At 37.3% G+C, this 21,059-nt stretch overlaps 1 protein-coding gene across 2 annotated transcripts; it reads left to right on the top strand.

The window, feature by feature from the left end:
- The first annotated feature begins 1,166 nt into the window (after nt 1-1,166).
- Nucleotides 1,167-20,645, top strand: LOC121390599. 2 transcript variants are annotated; one of them, XM_041522451.1, is made up of 6 exons: nt 1,298-1,352; nt 5,159-5,206; nt 10,997-11,345; nt 13,057-13,323; nt 18,393-18,471; nt 19,889-20,645. In XM_041522451.1, exons 3-6 carry the CDS (start codon nt 11,015-11,017, stop codon nt 20,541-20,543), a joined length of 1,332 nt encoding a protein of 443 aa, XP_041378385.1. In that variant the 5' UTR covers nt 1,298-1,352; nt 5,159-5,206; nt 10,997-11,014; the 3' UTR covers nt 20,544-20,645. The 2 variants fall into 2 exon arrangements, with proteins under 2 accessions (XP_041378386.1, XP_041378385.1); XM_041522452.1 differs by lacking the exon at nt 10,997-11,345 and having other exon boundaries at nt 1,167-1,352.
- Nucleotides 20,646-21,059: the final 414 nt, after the last annotated feature.

Below are 21,059 nucleotides of genomic sequence, written 5' to 3' on the forward strand. Positions count from 1 at the left end.
TTCCCAAAATGAGGGTTTGTACATGCACGCGAACACACACACACACACACACACACACACACACACACACACATATCTAGGTGGCTAGATTCTATAAAAAAGTAGTATATCACAATAATAAACTTAACACGGTGTGTAGAGAACGTGGGTTACGAGACTTGGACAAGTGACTTGCTTGTTTCAGATACACGATGGGCGGATCTATGTGTAGACGAAGGGAAGTATTGAAGTTTGTATGTATGGATATTAATACTCACACCTAAAAGATCAGTAACACACCCCGCCCCTCAAATTAAAAACAAAACGAACTAACGATGTGTTGCTCATTCGAATATACCATAGTATAGACAGTAATTACCCACATATAGCATTGGCCGTATCGCGACACTGAATAGCTTGTCATGATACGTTTATAGCCACGGCATAGACAGTAATTACCCACAGATCGCACTGGCCGTAGCGCGACACTGAATAGCTTGTCATGGTACGTTTATCCACTTAGGGTTCAAGCACGCTGTCTTGGACACACACCTCAGTTATCTGGGCTGTCTGTCCAGGACAGAAGTTAGTGAGAAGTCCAGCGTATAGTGGCCTTACAACGAGTCGTTAAACTAACACTCACTCACACATACTCACTCTCTCTCTCTCTCTCTCTCTCTCTCTCACTCACACATACTCACTCTCTCTCTCTCTCTCTCTCTCTCTCTCTCTCTCTCTCTCTCTCTCTCTCTCTCTCTCTCTCTCTCTCTCTCTCTCTCTCTGCGAACTCAGTACCTGTCAGTATTATGTCCGATGGCTTAACCCCAAAACCACCAAGGCCGGTTATTAATTGTACTATTTTACTACTTCTCATTTACATATTAAAGATATTTAACATCGAGCCTTCTCAATTTCGTTATTCTTCCTGATTGCGACATGCGTCGGTGTTACCCTCCACACTACCCTACAACAGGTATCTATAGTTCACTATGCCATACACGTTCTGTTCTTCACACGTAACGCTGCCAATGTAAGTTGCTAAACTGGTTTCTATTTTTGTCCCATACACACACTCGAATAATACTCGGGTAGGTCACATCATTGTGAACCCAGGTATTCTTTTGGTGTTTACTTCCTGCTTTAGAGACTCAGTACAGTAGACTAGAGATCGGTGTTATGCACAATGTTGTCAGGTTCATAGTCAGCACGCGTACTTTAGAGTTAGTGGATATAACTAAAGCACAAACCATACAGAGTGTATTTTGTACCAGTATTACACCACGGAGCTGCACAGTAACAACAAAACATGAAGACGGATACGTCATGGCAGATACTTGTTCTTAGTTTTGCCTTAACAACACATTCCTCCCAAGGTTCGTATACCAATATATACATGTACGTTTGTAAGCAGACGATATAAATAAGAGAAAACCAGAAATGTGTGTGTTTGTGCGTGTGTGTGTGTGTGTGTGTGTATGTGTGCGTTGTGTGTGTGCGTGTGTGTGTGTGTGTGGTGAGTGTGTGTGTGTGTGATGTGTGTGTGTGTGTGTGTGTGTGTGGCACAGTGAAACACAGATAGAGAGAGAGAGAGAGAGAGAGAGAGAGAGAGAGAGAGAGAGAGAGAGAGAGAGAGAGACAGAGAGAGATAACAGAGAGGAAGAGGAAGAGAGAGGGAGTGAGATAGATAGCGGACAGACATAATTCAGACACACATGGAAAGTTAGACATCTGCTTCAGTTAGAATTAAATGATCATGTTAGATATATTTTATGAAATACAGTAAGGATTTTAAATAACATATCTGTTAACATTAAGTTTAATTATTATATAGATAATAATACATGAGTGGCCGTCAGATACCATTAATCTCACAACGAGTTGTCTTAAAATGTATCTAACGAGCGAAAAAGATTTTGATTCGTTTTTAAACGAGTGGCAGGATATATAGTAGTTAACGGACACGAATGTATTATTTTATTTCTTGCATATAATCAAAAACCAGGTTTTAAGCAAATTTTAACATCGGTTTCGACTAAAAGTTATATACAGCCGTTGGACTTACGCGTCACAGACTCATAATTTTCAGGTTAACTATACGTCACAGTGTAATCGATTTCGATGTAGTTTTTCTGTGGATGTATGGCATTGGTGACCTGGTCATCACCTAGAAGCAACCAATCATATATCTGGAAATTGTTACCACGTGTACGTGAGTAAACAACCATGTGTTATCAAAATAACGCATGGTGTTCTCACCAACAGGTATGTGAGAAAAAGTGTTTTTGTCAAAGCGCTCAAGTTGTTAATACCAAGGTACCTGATGACGCAGTGAAAAACCCAGATGGGAAGTGAGACACAGAAAGGAAGAGGGACAGAAACAGAAGGTCATACAGATGAGGAGAGGGGACCGTAGACAACATTTCTTTTACTAATTGTGTAGATATATAGTCTGTATAAGGTATAGAGATGTAATGCGGGACTCGATGCCAATAATATTAGACTGATGGCCAGTGACATCGTTAATTTCCTAACACTATGAATGATGTGGCGGGACGTAGCCCAGTGGTAAAGCATTCGCTTGATGCGAGGTCGGTCTGGGATCGATCCCCATAGGGGGCACATTGGTCTACTTCTCGTTCCAGCCAGTGCACAACGACTGGTATGTCAAAGGCCGTAGTATGTGCTATCATGTCTGTGGGATGGTGCATACAAAAAATCCCTTGGTACTAATGGAAAAATGTAGCGGGTTTCCTTTCTAAGACTATATATCGAAATTACCCTATGTTTGACACCCAATAGCCGATGATTAATACATCAACGTGCTCTCTAGCGGTGTCGTTAAACAAAACAAACTATTAATGATGGTTTTGTCTGCAGTCACTCTTCCATGTTACTGTTGGTGTGATCCCTTATTTGTTTGCTTCAGTATATAATGAAAAACAAATTGAACATACCATGGACCACTACTTCAGAACGACAGAGTAGTGACTCGAAGGATGTACACGACCGACCATGGGTGCAGGGGGGGGGGGGGGGGGGGGGGGGGGTCGTTACGGTATTATTATGGACCGCCATAACGAAGAATGTATTAGTGTTAGATCACGCGTGGCCATTTGGAACAAATTTATTAAAAAAGGTTTAACCATGATTTATAGTTCCAATTCCATTTGAGACAGGTTCAGAAGGTTACTTGACACAGTGGTACTAGAAGAAATACAATTGCACAAATGTTTTGTTCTGAACATCAGTATTAGGGGGGAATCATGTATGCTGGGTGTGGGTGTCTTCAGGCCACCAGGTGTGGGAATTTTAGTTCCATCGGCCATGCTGATTTCATAATGGACCATCAAAACCATTGGCATCCATCAATATTCTTGACTATATTGTATTTATAGTCTACTGTAGAGATTTTAAATATTTGTGTAATCTGGAATTATCATTACTAAAATAACCTATTTTTAAATGATATAATTACCGGAACATCTATTTTCTTGCATTATTTTCTAATCCAGATGAATACAGTACGTATATTGAGTGTATTCCTACAATCTGTAATCGAGCATATTATTTAGCTAGTAAAATTGGGTAATACAGCTTTAAAAATAAAATAAATTATCTACTTACTCCAAAGCAGATAATGAAATCTGGAAAAATTGGTTCTGAATCTAATATAAACTTAACATGCTCTTCATGAGAGCAACTAAATGATTATTAAAGACAAAAAACACTGATCTGGAGAAAAGCTTATTGTTATGTATAAATAAGAACAGAAGGCACAATAGTGACAAATTTATTTTTATGTCTTTTGTAAAACAAATTCTTGAAATTTAAATAAAATTTGCAGAAGTCTACAAATGTGTCTAAAATGTAACTTAGTACCCTATAAAATGTCAAAATGACAATTAAAATCAAGTTCTTTACACAATTGAGTTTCCATAATTTCATACATGAAAAATTAACTATGTTACTGGAAATTAAAAAAACATTAACCGAATACTGAATACTGAATACTGTAAAAATTAATTATTCAAAAATTTACAGTATGAATTATAGGCCAAAACCAGGTTGTCCTCAGTGATAACTTTGATTCAAACTCCATCCAGAGCCATGCACAGTGACTATTGTCATGATCAAAGTTATTGTGAATTTGCATTGTCGAGTGACGGCTAATTATAAAATCAGTATAGTTTAGTTAAATTAAATGACAAAATCGTAATATTTTTGATATGCACTGAATATGTGTTATGGGGTGTATACTACCAAATGAAATCCCATAGACGACAATAGTAACATGTGGCTAAAACTCCTACCTGCAACGTATCAATCGACACAAACGCCACTGATATAAATACTACCACCCCTCAACCTTAAAGTGAATAAAGAAAATTGGGGGTGAAGTTGCTCATTTCAGAGATAACGGGGCTATGACTACCCTAATTCTGCACAAAATTTAAGTGCTTTTTTTTACAGGTACACCATACATGTTTCAAGCACAAGGCTACTTGATACAGTGGTACTAGATGAAATAAAATTGCATAAATGTTTTGCCCGTATGAAACTTTTTTTTCATCACCAATCACAGGACTTGTGGTGTTAACTTCTCTATCGAAAGTTCGGTGCACCTAGAACTTTGACCCAGCCGGAAGCTATTTGGTTTAGTACTATCTAGAGACTCTCTCTGAGAGCAAATCCCATTTGAATACTCCATAGGATTGTAGTTGGAGACATAAAACGAAAATCTCGAAATGTTGCAAGAAACAAAAACGAAATCTCGAAAAGGTACATAGTATGATGAAAACAAAAGACTGCGGAATGTGATAAAATAGCATGGATGTCCAATCAACCATGATTGGATAGTTCCTACAGTAGATATTGAATAGGTGTTTTTTTCAATGGAACGCAGTTTATGACATTAATCTTTGTATCTTTGATACCATTAACAAACAAAATAATAAACTGATTTCGTATAAATTCATTTTTGTTAAATGGACGTTTTCAAAGGAAAAGATAAGAAGAATTAAAGAGGATCAAAACAAAGAAAAGATCCCACCAGAAAACAATAACAGCAACAACACTCGACTCTATTAATTTTCCCTATGAGTCTGTCATGATGAATGAATCCTTTCAAGTCTATTTGACATTATCATATTATATACTATATTCACTTTTGTCTTTCCAGGTAGCTCGGCCTGCCCTGAATCCTTAACAAAGAATTTTCCTAATTCAGGTATGTAATGTAACGTATGTTTCTTAGATTACATGTATATTACTATTGGAAACATAATAAGAATAATAGTCTCATGACATAAGCAAAACCATTTGTTCGGGGGTTTTTTAACTGCAGAAGTAATGTTCCTACTATTTTAAGTGGTATTATAGTGTAATGCTAGTGTCAGACTATCAACTCTCACGACGAAGTTGGCCAACTCGATTGTTGTGTTGTAATTTGCCCAACTTCCAACATACGACGGGTGCGCTCAGATTAACAACTAATCGGTCGTGGGAGTTGTATACGACGAAAATGGAGTTATAAGAGAGCGCAGAGAAACAACTGTACAGTGGTAGAAGTGTTGAGATCGTTGAGTTGGCCATCTCTGTTGTGACAGTTGATAGTCTGAACCTAGCACAATAGTTTGGTTTCTGGCAGACCACATACGTGTACCACATGATCCAGTCCATATATATCAGTAGTAGTGTTGACACTAATATTGTAATCACGCCGACTTGTAATAAATGTTAAAATATTTATGTCTAGATAATGAATCGACAAGTATTCGTAGTGAAAGATGTTTGCCAGGCATACAAATTACATTATTTTTCAAATTTGCCTATTCACTCAGTGAGTGAGCCCATAGTGCGGAAGCGGGTTTTCTCTGCCTTTCTTTATGCAGTTGCATTCCTTACTTCTATTTTTCGTGTGTGTTTTATGTACAAAATGTGTTATATTGGTTGCGAACACGTTGTCACTTCCATTGCTTCTGTAAGAAACTTTTCATAATTATCTATTTATTTGAAATAATAATAACAAAATAAATAATAAACGATCTTAGTTAATATTTTTATCTTCGGATATCGAAACCAACATAATGACATTTCCTCAATTAATGAGTCTTGAAACACTGGCCATTACAAAAGATTAACAAAATTAGCATGAACAACTTTAATGGAAATAAAAGAAGATGAACGGAAGGGAAAAACAAACGAAGCAAAGAAAACCATATATACTCTGTCTAAAAAGAAACGCATAGGCGAAATATTCATGGAATTATCTCTTTAATACAAAGTGGCATAACTTCGTTATTTATTATCGTATCACAGTCAAATTTGACTTGAGTATGTGACAATGTTCTTGCTATGAAATGAAGGCAGTGGAGTTTTCGTCACCAAACAGCGTCGCACGAGGGCGCTGAAATCAGTACCTTGTGTGGCCACCAGTAGCAGCAATCACTGCGCGACATCTCCTTGGCATAGACTGAATGAGTGTCTGAATCCTAGCCCATTCATCCTGCAGTGCATGTGACAGCTGCGGAAGCGTTTGAGGCTCCGGGTCACGCTGGCGTACACGTCTGTCCAGTTCGTCCCATAGATGTTCAATGGGTGAGATCTGGCGATCTTGATGGCCATGGCAGCACATTAATGTTCTCATTCTGTAGGAAATCCATTGTTACACGTGCTGTATGCGGCCTGGCATTGTCCCGCTGAAAGAGTTCTCTCTGTTGATCCAAAATGGGAAGCACGTGGCGGCGAAAAATTCATTCCGGTAGCGTACATCTGTCAGGTTGCATTGTACGAACACAAGTTCACTTCTGCCAGTGTATGAGATGCTCCCCACATCATGACACTCCCTCCACCGAATCTGTCAACTTGGGCGACGCAGTTGTTGGCAAACTGTTCATTGCGGCGTCTGCAAACACGTTGTCGTCCATCACGTCGCTGTAGAAGAAAACGTGACTCGTCGCTGAACCATACTCGCCGCCAGTTTCCCAAGTTCCACCCCTGTACATTCGTGCACCAGCGAACACGTAAATGTCGATGTTGACGTCACAGGACGGGGTCGACATACGGTCTTCTAGCCCGTAAACCAGCTTTCTCGAATGGTTTGTGTAGACACCCTGCTCAATCCAGGTATGCGTCAACCAGTGTTTGTTGCTGTGGCAGTTCGGTGACGCAAGTGCAGAACCCGGATGTAGCGATCTTGTGCTGCAGTTATTATGTGAGGTCTTCCACTTCTGGGCCGGTGTAGAATTTAGTTTGCACTCCCCCAGAATATGCACTCCTCAGTCATTATTATACGTATAATTTGCACTCCCCCAGTTACTATTATACGTATAACACGCACTCCCCTTGAATTATTTGCATTCCCCTCTTAAAATAATTTTGGATTGCACCAATTTAAGTGCTATTCAATTAATACAATCCACATTTATTATTAAGGGATTATAGGTTTCATATCCGTCTTTCTGTTTGTTTGTCTGTCTGTCTGTCCCACATATAGTTTTCCGGATGTTTTTTTTTTTTTTTTTCCACAATGCATCGAGATGTTGAGCTGAAATTGTGTATATAACTTTATCATATACCATTACAGATCAAGTTTGACTTTCATGACAATTTACTAATTTTGACAGAATTATGACCCTTGAACTTAGGGGATAAGGAAATTTGTTTTCCGGACTTTTTTCCCCAGTGCCTGAAGATAATTACCTGAAATTTTGCGTATAGCGTTATAGTGTACCATTACAGATCACGTTTGACTTTCATGACAACGATATGGGCCTTGAAGTTAGGAGATATGCAAAAACAAAACCATTCTGGACTTGGTTTTCGCAATGCCTCAAGATATTGAGCTGCAATTTTGTATATATACTCAACAACGAAAGTTTAGCAAATATCATTTATGACGTCTAAATTTGCCATGGTTGAATAAACTTAAAAGAAAACCAGGTCCTCCTGTTGTGTTAAGGCAAAGGTTGATGAGTTTAGGTTGTTTGTAAATGGTAAACATTTGAGATGTGAATACTAATTAATAAAAATAGGTTCATTTATAAATGTTATGCCATTTCTTTTAACATTAGCTAAACTTTCGTTGTTGAGTATAGCTTATCATATACTACTATAGATCGAGTTTGACTTTCATGACGATTTTGGGGAGGGACCTAGCCCAGTGGTCAAGCACTCGCTTAATGTGCGGTCAGTCTGAGGTCAATCCCCGTCGATGGGCCCATTGGGCGACTGGTACATCAAAGGCCGTGGTATGTGTTATCCTGTCTATGGGATGGTGTATATGAAAGTAATATATTTAAAATTATCGCTGTTATTACATGTGGATCTAACAGCAGCCCATTGGAGCTCATGTCCAGTTGGCCTTTCATTCGACCAATCAAAACCTTACTTGCAAAAAATCATGCCAGTGATTTGAAAAGAATTTAAAAACATTCGAGATTATGTCGAGGGTATACGAAATGATTCGGGTGAATTACGAAGTATGCCGGAAAATAATTGCAATATAAAATTTTATATAAAATTCGTTTCAAGACGAAAAATAAACGTGATGGTATAGCCATAAAATCTGTGTATACTAATATACAATCAACAGTTTATTACTGCACTTAACCCCCCCCCCCCCCCCGTTTTTTCAATGTTGAAATAGACCAACAATTTCGCCTATTGTATAAATAGTCTCGCCCGATATTTTTAGAATTTGTATGCTCCCGAATAACGCTCTAAAAGGCGAAGTGTAATTGGTCGATATTTAAATTATTATTTATAGATGAAATGTCACCTGGACATGGGAGTCCACGCAGTGCTGTTAGATCTACTGGTAGACCCAGTAGAGCTAATTTTAATCAGATTGATATGAAAGATCCTTTGCTACTAATGGGAAAATGTATCTGGAGGTTTCCTCTCTAAGACTGTATGTAGATCTACCCATGGGCATACAAGGTTGCACTTAACTGGGGTGGGGTGGGTCTGAAGTATTACGTTTTTTTAAAATAAAATATGAACCAAGCTTTGCAATGTTATCTCCACATAATTCCTGTCATATTAACCTGAATAAAGGGAATCAAGGGGTGGGTGAAGAGATTCTGGGATCCATCCAAATCACCACACATGAGGAGTTATTTTTATTTTGCAAATTTAAAAGGGCAGATCCGCCCCTGATTCATATACCAACACCCTCGTCTAGATTCGCCAACGAGATTTATATCATCTTTTACAATGTGCACTGGCCATACAACCATCAAAAAAACTCAACACATATAATATGTTAGTGCTTAAAAACTTATTATAGCCTACGTGTAATGGGGGAGTGCATATTATTCAGAGGGAGTGCATATTATACATATAATATAGACTGGGGGAGTGTATATTACATGTATAATATGCACTGGTGAGTGCAAATTCAGGGGAGTGCTAATTATATGTGACACCTGTCTTCAGCTGATTGAAACCGATGGTACCTGTCCCAGAGACGTGGAATGGTGCTCTGATGGACGTTCATGTGGCGTGCGACTGCTGACTGCGATTCATCTAACTGGAGGCGTCCTATTGCAATGTTTTGATTCGGCAGGCTTAGTCTTGGCATCTTGTAACTCGTCTACGTCGAAATGCAAATGAGGCATCATTGCGAGCATTGTAGCTTTAAATACCCATCACTACCCCGATCTTTTCCCCGAGTTTCACATGCATTCGCTAAAACCTGACCATTTCACGCCGATTTCCTGCAATTGTCGCACAACGTGCCACAAAGTGCTTTAAATTTGTTTTAGGGTACATTTGGGCATGCTGTCCCATTCCAAGAACATTAACAAACATGGTCATTCAGCAACATTGTACAAAAAAAAAGAAGATATTTTGCAAAATCAAGCACTTTTCTTCTTTCCCTATCACCTATGCGTTTCTTTTTTGACAGAGTAGAATGCAAAATGAAACCCACTGCCGTCAAATGGGCTACACCTAGTTTCCCCATTGACAGTTCAGCGCTTACTACGACCTTTGTTGTGTCAAGGTTAAGTTGTTTATTTGCCTTAAGTTTTAAAACCAATCAGCTGAATACATAACATAAATAATACAACATAGTTATACAAAATACACACGTGCAAAACAATGGTGAGTGTGGTTTATATATAATCATGGGCAAATAAAGTGATATAAGTTACATTTATTACATTAATTATCATCCTGCATTAACTGATCTCTAATTGTATTAGCTTGCACTAAATATTTTCCTAGGTTATTCAATTCCTTATTATTATCTGTGGTTAATAACTGTATAAAACGATAAACACTTGGCCACATTTTTATATATTTACAGCGCAAATCCTTGTATTGTGGACACTCTATTATAAAGTGATATTCATCTTTTTTAACATTAGCATTACACAGAGTACATATTCTTTCTGATCGTTCGGTGTTTCGATACCTGTCATATTCTACATTTAATTTATGAGCGCATATTCTAATCTTACATAATTCTTTTATATAACGCGTTTCCATTGGCAGTCTTAAATATGTTTGTAATCTAAATTCATTTAATAAATGTTGATATAAAAGTCCTCTAGGCGTTGTCATTATTTTGCTGTAACATAATTGCTTAAAATTATCTAATATCCTTTTCTTTTAAATTATAATGTAGATACTGTCATAAACATACGATAAATTCCAAATATAGTTCAATCCAAGTGAATACAGTTCGTGCCTAATGCTCTTTAACCAATTATCGTTATATTGTGCCCTTTCTTCATATATACCCCTTAGAATACAATTTGTAGTGTTCAATAATTTTATCCAATATTTACAAATTCACAGTTTTCTTGTTACTTGAAGTAGAAACCGTCCCAGTTCGCTATAAACAAATTCCTTCAATTAAACCTAGTGTTATTGCTATATTGGTTTAGTTGTTAATAATACTAATGATGATGATGATGATGATGATAATGATGATAAAAATAAATGCAATAATAGTGTATTGTTGTCCTTATTATGATTATTATTATTGTTATTAATATCATTTTTAAAGTCGTACACATGTGCACAGATGAAGTCATCAGAGATGTTAACAGAATATTCCTTGACGCGTTTGTACCAGTCAACACAGAAACCACCTGCAACTGCTCTCTTCACGCATCACAACACAACGAATATCGAGATATCTACCGTCAAACTTCCAGACATGAACTGTGAATCAACATTAACTATAGACACACAGAGTTTGACGTATAGTTGTGTAAATGATAACAATTCAGTCGGGTACGGAACAAATATTGGACTAAATATCGTTCAAGCTAGTAACCTGGTTCAGCTGGAAACAAGCAGTATCTCCATAAACATCACTTACTGCCTTAATATCTACAGTAAAGGACATGGAGGTATATATATATATTATTTATTTTTTGTTCATCTTCAATGTATTTGTGTATGTGAGCATGCGTGTGTATGAATGTGGTTTTCTAGGTACATTTTATGACACTTGCTTCTAAAATTGAAAATGTATGACGAATTATCTGTATTTATCGACGACGTAGATAAAACATATTTTTATAATGTACGTTTGGTGTTGGAGATCGCTAATTATACGCTGGCTACAGATGTTACATACAAGGTTGTCCAGTTACAAACGAAATCAACTATTCTTCAGTGACACCTCAACATTTGGTTATATTTTGTTTTAAGTAAGGTAATAATTACGATACATCTAGAAAGGAATCCTGCTCCGGACAAAAGATCTAATTAATTTCTATTAGCATAAGTGATCACTTTATACAGACACCATATACCATGAACTCGGACATGACAGTAGTAAAGCACGATTGAAACGGGCCTGTGATAAAAATAAGATGGATTCTACAACTAGAATATCCTAAAACTGACCTGCATACAACGACTGGCACCTGTGCGCGCTCGTGCATGCGTGTGTTTATATATGTGTACAGTATATGTATTTATTTGTTCCTACTTATTTATGACTATATGCAATCATATATGCTTAGGTTGACAATAAGGATTGATTAAGACCAAGGTCGAGTTTGCATAATTTGGTTTAACAATTAAACATTAAAGAGACTGTTCTGAATTTTCTGCTATTGTATCATGTTCCAGACTAACAAAGCCTTTTTAACGACTACTGTTGTATATTTAATGCACTTTCTTGTTTAGAATATCGACGTGTCTCTATATTCAACGTCTCTGGTCGTGCTAATGATTGTAGCGTCACAATTATATTAATGCTTCTAATAATTTCACGTAGGATTTTATTATTATTATTATTATATTATTATTATTATTACTTTTATATTAAATAATAAAAAATATGTTTAAGCTACCACTATTAAAACGATCAGAATCACACTGGATATGGAGACACTGATGTTCTAAACAATAACATTTATTTAAAGTGTACTTTTCGTCGTTAAGAGGCCTTATTATTCGAAAACTGTTTATAATAGCAGCAAACTCAGGACCCCCCCCACCCCCCACCACCACCACAAAACCACCCCCAAAACCCCAACCCCCCTCCAAAAAAAGAAGAAGAAAGAACAAAACATAAATTACATATATATATACCATTCCAAAAAACCCAACGAAAAAAATCCACGCCCCCCCCCTCCAAATAAAACCCAACAATAAAAAACAAACAAAAAAACAAAAACAAAACAAACAACACCCCATACAACCAAAGAACCTCCTCCCCCGAAAAAACGAAAAAAAATTACAATATACATTTTTATATATATACATATTATATATATATATTCATTCATACTGATAAATAATAGAGATTTTCTTAAAATACATTAATAAACAGCTGGTAAAGTACTTGATAGATTTGACGTTTTGGTGTGATTTAAGGCAGCACACAACCAAAATATTCTGTTAAAAGACAAGGCATACGCTCGTATATCTTGACCTGAGCACCAGAACTGATTTCGTACTCTAACTGCATACATGAGAGTAGTCCACTATTAAACATTTATTTTCTTGTTTAAATGTATATAGTCTGATTAGTTTCTGTGGTTGATTTCCATTGTTTGCTTGTATTTTGCCTTTTTGTCTTCCTGTATCATCTTTTTCGCGTCTTAGGTTCTTTGATTCTTCAGTGTTTTTCTCCAAGTGGTAGCTCGATGTCTAGCTCAACCCGGCCAGACGACAAAACCACTTTATTTAGATCTGCAACACGGAGTTCAACACCAACTAAGTCGACAAATTCGGCGAAAATAGATATGACCGTGTTACCACCAACAGAGTCGACCAAATCAGGGAAAGTAGAGCCAACAACGTCCACGATAACAGATACAACAGTGTATGGAGAGAAGACGAACAAACAATCAAGCGCAGATGATTTCCCAGGTACTGAATAGTATAATAGTATACACAAACAACAACACAGTGGAAATAACACAAACAAATAACAAAATAAACAAATACTAGTATGTCATCAAATAAAATGTACTAAAACAATGGTAATACAAAATGCATAGCCCATATAACACCATGTTGTGAAAAGTAGTGTATACATCAGCTCAGACTTCAGGAAATACTACGTTTTTGGGGCCCATTTTGTAATATGTACCCATTTTGTAATACAAAATGACCCATTTTGTAATATGTACCCATTTTGTAATACAAAATGACCCATTTTGTAATATGTACCCATTTTGTAATAAAAAACTACCCATTTTGTAATATGTACCCATTTTTTAATACAAAATGACCCATTTTGTAATACAAAATGACCCATTTTGTAATATGTACCCATTTTGTAATACAAAATGACCCATTTTGTAATATGTACCCATTTTGTAATATGTACCCATTTTGTAATACAAAATGACCCATTTTGTAATATGTACCCATTTTGTAATACACAATGACCCATTTTGTAATAAAAGACAACTAATTCGGTCATAAACATAGGTACCCATTCTGTAAAAACCCTTTTTTAAATAGCTACCCGAAAAGTGGGGAACGATACATTTTGTAATAAAAATTACCCATTCTGTAATAAATACTTTTAAACGTTGGAGTATGGCCCAGGTAGTAAATATATATTTACAAATTTGAATAATGTTAAACATTCAGTGACAGAGGGTCTACCTGTGATGCGAGAGGTCTAAGGTCCATCCCTCTAAGTAAATCTTACGTAGACCGATTGGCATTCCCTGTTCCACCCAGTGCTCCACCACTGATATATCAAAAACTAGGTATGTACTGTGGCAAATATATTCAGTAGTGTATGAAAATTTTCGAAGCATCTGACTAAAAATATTTGACATTAATAATTCGGCAACTGTTGTAATTACAACGTCTTTATTTCAATATCTGCTGAAAGGTCAAAAGCCAAAATGCTTCTGAAGCAAATGTAGTATAATTTGACAAATTCAGCACCACTGATAATGAAAATTATGTTTAAAATTTTTTATTAGCTCTACTTTCATTAAATGGGCTACTCTTCCGATTAGCAGCAAGGGATCTACAGGCTGTGTCAGTACGAGTACAAACACGCACATTCAGGCAGTATCCAAACATTCCATCAGCTATTCGACCAGTGCCCCATGGAGAAGGACTGCCTATTCCAAATGCGCCAGAATCATTGTCACTTGAATCAGATGAGGAAGAGGAAGAAAATGATTATTGCAGTCCTGGACCTTCGGTGACTAATGATCCAGATTTTGACAAAGAATTCTCCTCTGAACCACACCTCATAACTCACGGTGAACTTCACGACTTAGTGAGGGATTTAGAGCTCCCCAAGAATAAGGCAGAGCTCTTAGGCTCTCGACTACAGCAGTGGAATCTGCTAGCAGCTGAAGTTAGAATTTCAAAATGTTGTGACCGTCAACAGCAGTTAACCCCATTCTTCTTCATGGAAGGTGATATAGTAGCGTGCAACAATATCAGTGGTCTGATGGAAGCCCTCAACATAGCTCATGATCCATGTGAGTGGAGGCTCTTCATCGATTCATCCAAGACGAGTCTTAAAGCTGTTTTGCTGCATAATGGAAATATTAAGCCATCAATTCCATTGGGTTATGCAGTGCATATGAAAGAAACTTATGAAAACATAAAGCAGTTGTTGAAGTGCATAAACTATGACCAACATCAGTGGCAGGTCTGTGGTGATTTGAAGGTTGCTGCTCTTCTGATGGGTTTGCAGGGAGGATATACAAAATACTGCTGTTTTCTATGTGAATGGGACAGCCACACAAGGAACTTCCTTATTCTTTTTCCCCCTCATTTATTATTCTATTTCACAATTAAAATATAATTATGGGGTTTTAGGTAGACCAATATTGATCTTATATTAAAATTAATTAATTCAAATCGGACATGCACGTCCATGACACATTTTATGTACGTTCGTCACAATATTTACCATGTATCAGTTATGCCCAGTTACTTTATTAAATGTTGAATATGCAATGATGCCTTTCCCTGATGTTCAGACTGTATGTAGAAATAGGAATTAATTATGTGAGTACTAACGATTCACACAATTTTGATAATATGTTGATTACACTGGCTTCTGTCAAGACAAATATATTTTAAAGGGGCCTAATATAAAACATCTAACTAATGGTTAAATGAAGACTTAAACAGCAACACTTTTCCGATTTTTATTTACATTTCTACTATTTAGTACTTTAGTCGTCCAATGTGTATGTCCATCACAATGGAATTGCCCTATTATAATGTTGACGGCATATCTTCTCCCCTCTCTCCTTTACAATTGAGACGCTGTGTGGAGGGTATGACGTGTTAATTACTTGTGAACCATTCGTTATCGTAGTGGTAAGAGTAATGGTACGGGGGAGTTAGTTCAGCCATTTTTAAATGGTGTATTTGATTAATAATTTAACGAAAGATGCTTTAAATGACAACCAATTTATTTATTCATTTTAAAATTAAAAACAATGCCTCCATAACCTTGTTAAAAATTGAAGTTGTTAGCCGAACCTGCATCGTATTTAACAATACAGGAAATCGGACCTCAAATTTAAAAAAGAGTTAAAATCACAAACGATTTATATAAGAACTAAAAGGCAAAAGATAATGTGACACACAGAAGACAAAGATAATTGATGATACGTTTTTACTGCCGTGTATGAAACGTTATAATATGGAAAGAGAAATGTCCGAATGTATGGAAACGAACACTAGTCCATGAAAAGGGCGCACCTGCCATATGCAAATGAGCCACATCACCCGAGGGGGTCCGCAGCGAAGTTCACACAGTCAGTAGTGAGTGTGTCCACCTTCAGCATTGATGTAGGCCTGGCACCGTCGTCTCATTGAGGCCACTAAACGCTGGAGAATGTTCCTGGGAATGCCTGTTTCGCAGATGCGTGGTTAGGATCCATGTGTATTGGCGAAGGGTTGTCACGGGTGGTCGGCCGCTACGGGGACGGTCCCTGACATGGTTGTTTTGTTGATATTGTTGCCATAAGTGCCATATGGTGTTTCTGTGGACGTTGAATTGACGTGCGACAAAACACTGCGAGGTCCCAGATTCAAGCATCCCTATGATTCCCTATCTGTCATTTTCACTGAGGTGTGGCATGGCGAAATTACATCAAACAGTTCACTAATGGTGTTTTTCTGACTTCTAAAGGCTGCACAGAATGGCAATGATTTGCGAGTGAATGTTTGGCCTTTGATGGTGAATACTGGACAGGATTTCTCTCGAATATTCCATGTTTCTTACACAAAGCATGCAATCGCTGCAACAACTGCTTGGTTGCATTTCTTCGAGCTGTTTCATGCACATTTTCGCTGGCTTACATCCATAAATCCATTCATAAATTTATTACTCCAAACAATCCATGTCACAATAACTTTTGCCTTTTAGTATACACACACACGCGCGTACGTACGTACGTACATACATACACACACTCTGGGAACTGTTTATCTATGAGAATAGCGTAAACACTCTCAATTTGTAGGTACTGTTTATAAAATGCACCTTTCTTTCTAAATCTGACGTCACAGAAGTTTAGTTTGGACATATTGTGATATATCAGCACTCGATGGAAAGAAGAAATGTACTTCATCTACTTAGGGTACCCAACTGAGACTCTTCGCACCCAAGGTGGACCCTGTGTCACCGAATGTTTAAAATTATTTAAATTTGCAAGAATATATTTAATACCTTTGACATATTGTAACGTTTTAAAGCATTTGTGACAGAATGGGTATTTTTATTACAAAATGGGTCGTTTTTGTATTACATAATGGGCACCTATGTTTGTTAAAGAATGGGTCGTTGTTTATTACAAAATGGGTCGTTTATTACAAAATGGGGCCCCAACACACGTTTTCTAGTCACTGGAAAAGGTTTCACTTTGATAATTCTGTCATACACCAGTTTGGTTAATGTATTACTTTTATATTACATTTTTATAAGATTTATGTTAGATTAACTTCATACAATTTGCGCGCACATGCATGCACACACACACACACACACACACACACACACACACACACACGCGCGCGCGCGCGCACACATTTGTGTGTGTGTGGTGCATGCATGCGTTTAATTTGTAGTGTTTGAATTCAAAATACCACCATCTCAGAAATACTGTAATTGATATCTTTATAATTACATTAATTTTTTTCAACATATTTTCGTGCGTATATCCAATTAAGGTTCAAGCACGCTGTCCTGGGCACACACCTCAGCTATCTGGGCTGTCTGTCCGGGACAGTTGGTTAGTTGTGAGTTGGTTAGTGAGAGAGAAGAGGGTTTGGTGGCCTTACACCTAGCCTACCCATTGAGCCCTTAACAGCTCGCTCTGGGTTGGAGCCGGTACCGGGCTGCGAACTCTGTACCTATCAGCCTGTAGTCTGATGGCTTAACCACTGCGCCACCGAGCCCGGTCTAATAATTATAAACACACTGAATGTGTGTTGTTTCGGTTTGATTAATTTGTTTCCGGTGGTATACAACGCCATATTCGAGTACAAAGAGTACAATATACAATGAAGTTGTAGTTATGATACGGGACAAAGGCTGACACTGCAAACGTATGTGTATAATATGTATTCATGTTATTTATCATAATATTATCGTTAAAGGATTTGCAGGCGTCATATGGCTCATGCTGGGGAGGGGAAGGGGGTGTCGATGACAGCAGCGAAAAAGTGGTCGCCAACTTTCATTGTATCCTTATAAATAAAAAAATCGTTAGCCAAATGTAAATATTTAACATTTTATAGCACAGTGTGTCGTGTTGGATGTTTGTGATTGGCCAGGGGACAAGCTGTAGAATCTCACACCCAACTTGGTTATCTATCGGAAGTCTTAAAATATAACAACGTTATCTTATAAATGATCCTCAACTACCGTCTATGCTAAGACGCTAATTACAAATTGTAACATTCGAATTATTAATATAATATATTTTAATATTTAGTTCCAGCTATAGCAGGTGGTGTCGGTGCTATTGTGGTAATTGCTGTAGTGGTCATCGTCGTTGTCGTCTTTGTCAAAAAGTAAGCAAAATGCATTGTAGCCTTATTTGTATTATGCTTTTTATTGGAATCATAGTTGTTAGTAACAGTTGCCACAAGCCCAAAATATCTATATGTAAGTGTATAATTCTGTGTTGATTTAACTTATATACTTAATGTGAAGTTGGTTGTGCGTTCGGTGTATACGTAGCAGTAACGTACCGTAACTAAAGTTAGAATATTGCATTAGTATAAATATATGTTGAAAATATGTAGGAGATATTCATAATATAGTCTTAAATAATGGAGATTGTTCATTATATATTTTAATAGGAATTATTGCAAAATACAAGAGATTATAAGACAATATATTAGCGTGAAATGTCATTTTTTTTTAGTTTGACATGGCCAGATAAAAGACAAATTAGTGCCAAACGCAGACAGGGTGAATTTGATATTTTTGTTTCAGGAGTTAGTAACGTGTAACAAGCTTCCAATCTGACTTTGGGGGATCATGACCCATTTTTCTTGGTGCGCAACAACCAACTCGACCAAAGTGGTCGGTTGAGTTTCACGTTGTCTGAAGCGTTACCCCATAATGTCTCAGACTTGTTCGATGGGTTAAAGGTTGGAGTTCATAGCTGTTCAAGGAAGTGTGCTGATGTTTTGCTGTTGTATAAATGGCGTCACTAGTCTACTACGATGAGCGCGGGCGTGTTCGCCTTGATAATCGAAATTTCAGTCAGTGTGTGATGATAGTGTCTCGATAGTACTGGCCTTTGACCCTCCCTTGGACAATGTAATCTAATCTGGCAGTCATAGTGATTCCACCCCAGACGGTAACTGAACCCCTCCAAAAACGGTCATGAGCTTGAATATTGACACCAGCGTAACGCTCATTTTGGGGGATCATGACCCATTCCTCTTGTAGCGTAATACCCACCTCGGCCAAAGTGGCTTATAATGTCTCAGACGTGTTCGATTGGTGAAAGATCGGGGCTCATAGCTGACCAAGGAAGTGTGGTAGTGTAGTGTTTAAAAGTAATGTTTTTATTTTAATATAATAATGCATCGGTACGAAATATACTCAGCTACAAAAACAATAAACGTTTATTCAGTAAGACAAATAGAAGACATTGCTAATCAATTACTGTAAATATCACATTTTAATATATGTATAAAAGAGGAGCCCCCCACCCTAAACACACCACACAAACAGAAATAACAACAACAACAAACACCACCACCCGTCTGCCCCGCCCCTCCAAAAAAAAAGAAGTAAAAAAAATAATAATAAAAAATAAAATAATAATAAAATTAAAAATTAAAACATTAAAACAAACCCAAACAAACAGAACACCAATAGAACAGACAACAATAACAACAACACCCCAACCCATAGGATATCTTTAAAATGTTATGAAATAATAACATATGATATTATATTTCGTTCATGCAGGAGACGCAACAAGAAACATCCGGACAACGATGGAGACTATTGCAACATGGATGCAGATCCTTACAAATACCAGAACACCAAGTCATCTGGAAGACATTCAGGTGTTTCAGCAGACCAAAACCAGACTGTCAGCCAGACGATTCGCTCTCCGTCAGACGACTATGCATCTATTGATGACGAAGCTGGAGGTACTACTCGGAAACCGCAGGTCGCCATAAAACCAAACCTACCTAGCACAAGTAGGCACGGCGACTTACTACCAGAACCTGACCACGTTGACGTGTCTAACATGTACGCCAAGGTTAACAAAAACAAGAAACCGGCCAAATCTGTGAATGAAGCCGCCATGCCGATTACGCACGTCAATGAGCTCTATGCTGTGGTTAACAAAACTAAAAAGACAAAACCATCTTTGAAGGCTAAACCTTCTGGTGATGTGTACGCCGTAGTAAACAAACAGAAGAAGTCAGGCAGGAAGAGTTCCGAATCTAAAGGTCAAACTCCTGAGTCTGATGTACCCGGTGATGTCTATACTGAAGTTCGGAAACCGAAGAAGTCGAACATCCCTTCACCAGGAGCCACAGGTGGAGATGACGATAAGACAGACTCGGTTGCAACAGTGGAGGATCGTGTTCTTTATTCTAAAGTTTGTTAACTAGTTCCTCTCCCCATCCTTAAGCGTCAGACTTGCTGCACTTAAATAACACTCTCGTCCCTGGCAACTTCTGAAATGCCAACATTGGTACTAATAGTAACGTACAGCTTTGCAAATAAATAAATAAAGTGTTCTTCTCAAAAAACAGATCGGCGATATCATTGTATATGTGTTCTGCACCACGGTGAGGTTACAGCACACGCAATGTTTCTGTAAGGAACTCGGGCTCATAATGATTATAAACAGGCTTATATATATATATATATATATATATATATATATATATATATATATATATATATATATATATATATATATATATATATATCAAATGTAACTGTCCGTTGTTTCGTTCTGTGTTTGCCCTAAAACTGTTTAGATTTTCTTTCATCTTTGATACCTATTGCTATAATTTTTTATTATTTGCTAATATTTCTAGCCTTTAAAATTAAATTCCTCCGTATTTGTCTATTTACAATTGTACCGCACGTCTCGCTATAGCCCGAGTACTCTGAC

The sequence above is a fragment of the Gigantopelta aegis genome, chromosome 15 (genome assembly GCF_016097555.1).
Source record: "Gigantopelta aegis isolate Gae_Host chromosome 15, Gae_host_genome, whole genome shotgun sequence".
Lineage (NCBI taxonomy): Eukaryota > Metazoa > Mollusca > Gastropoda > Neomphalida > Peltospiridae > Gigantopelta > Gigantopelta aegis.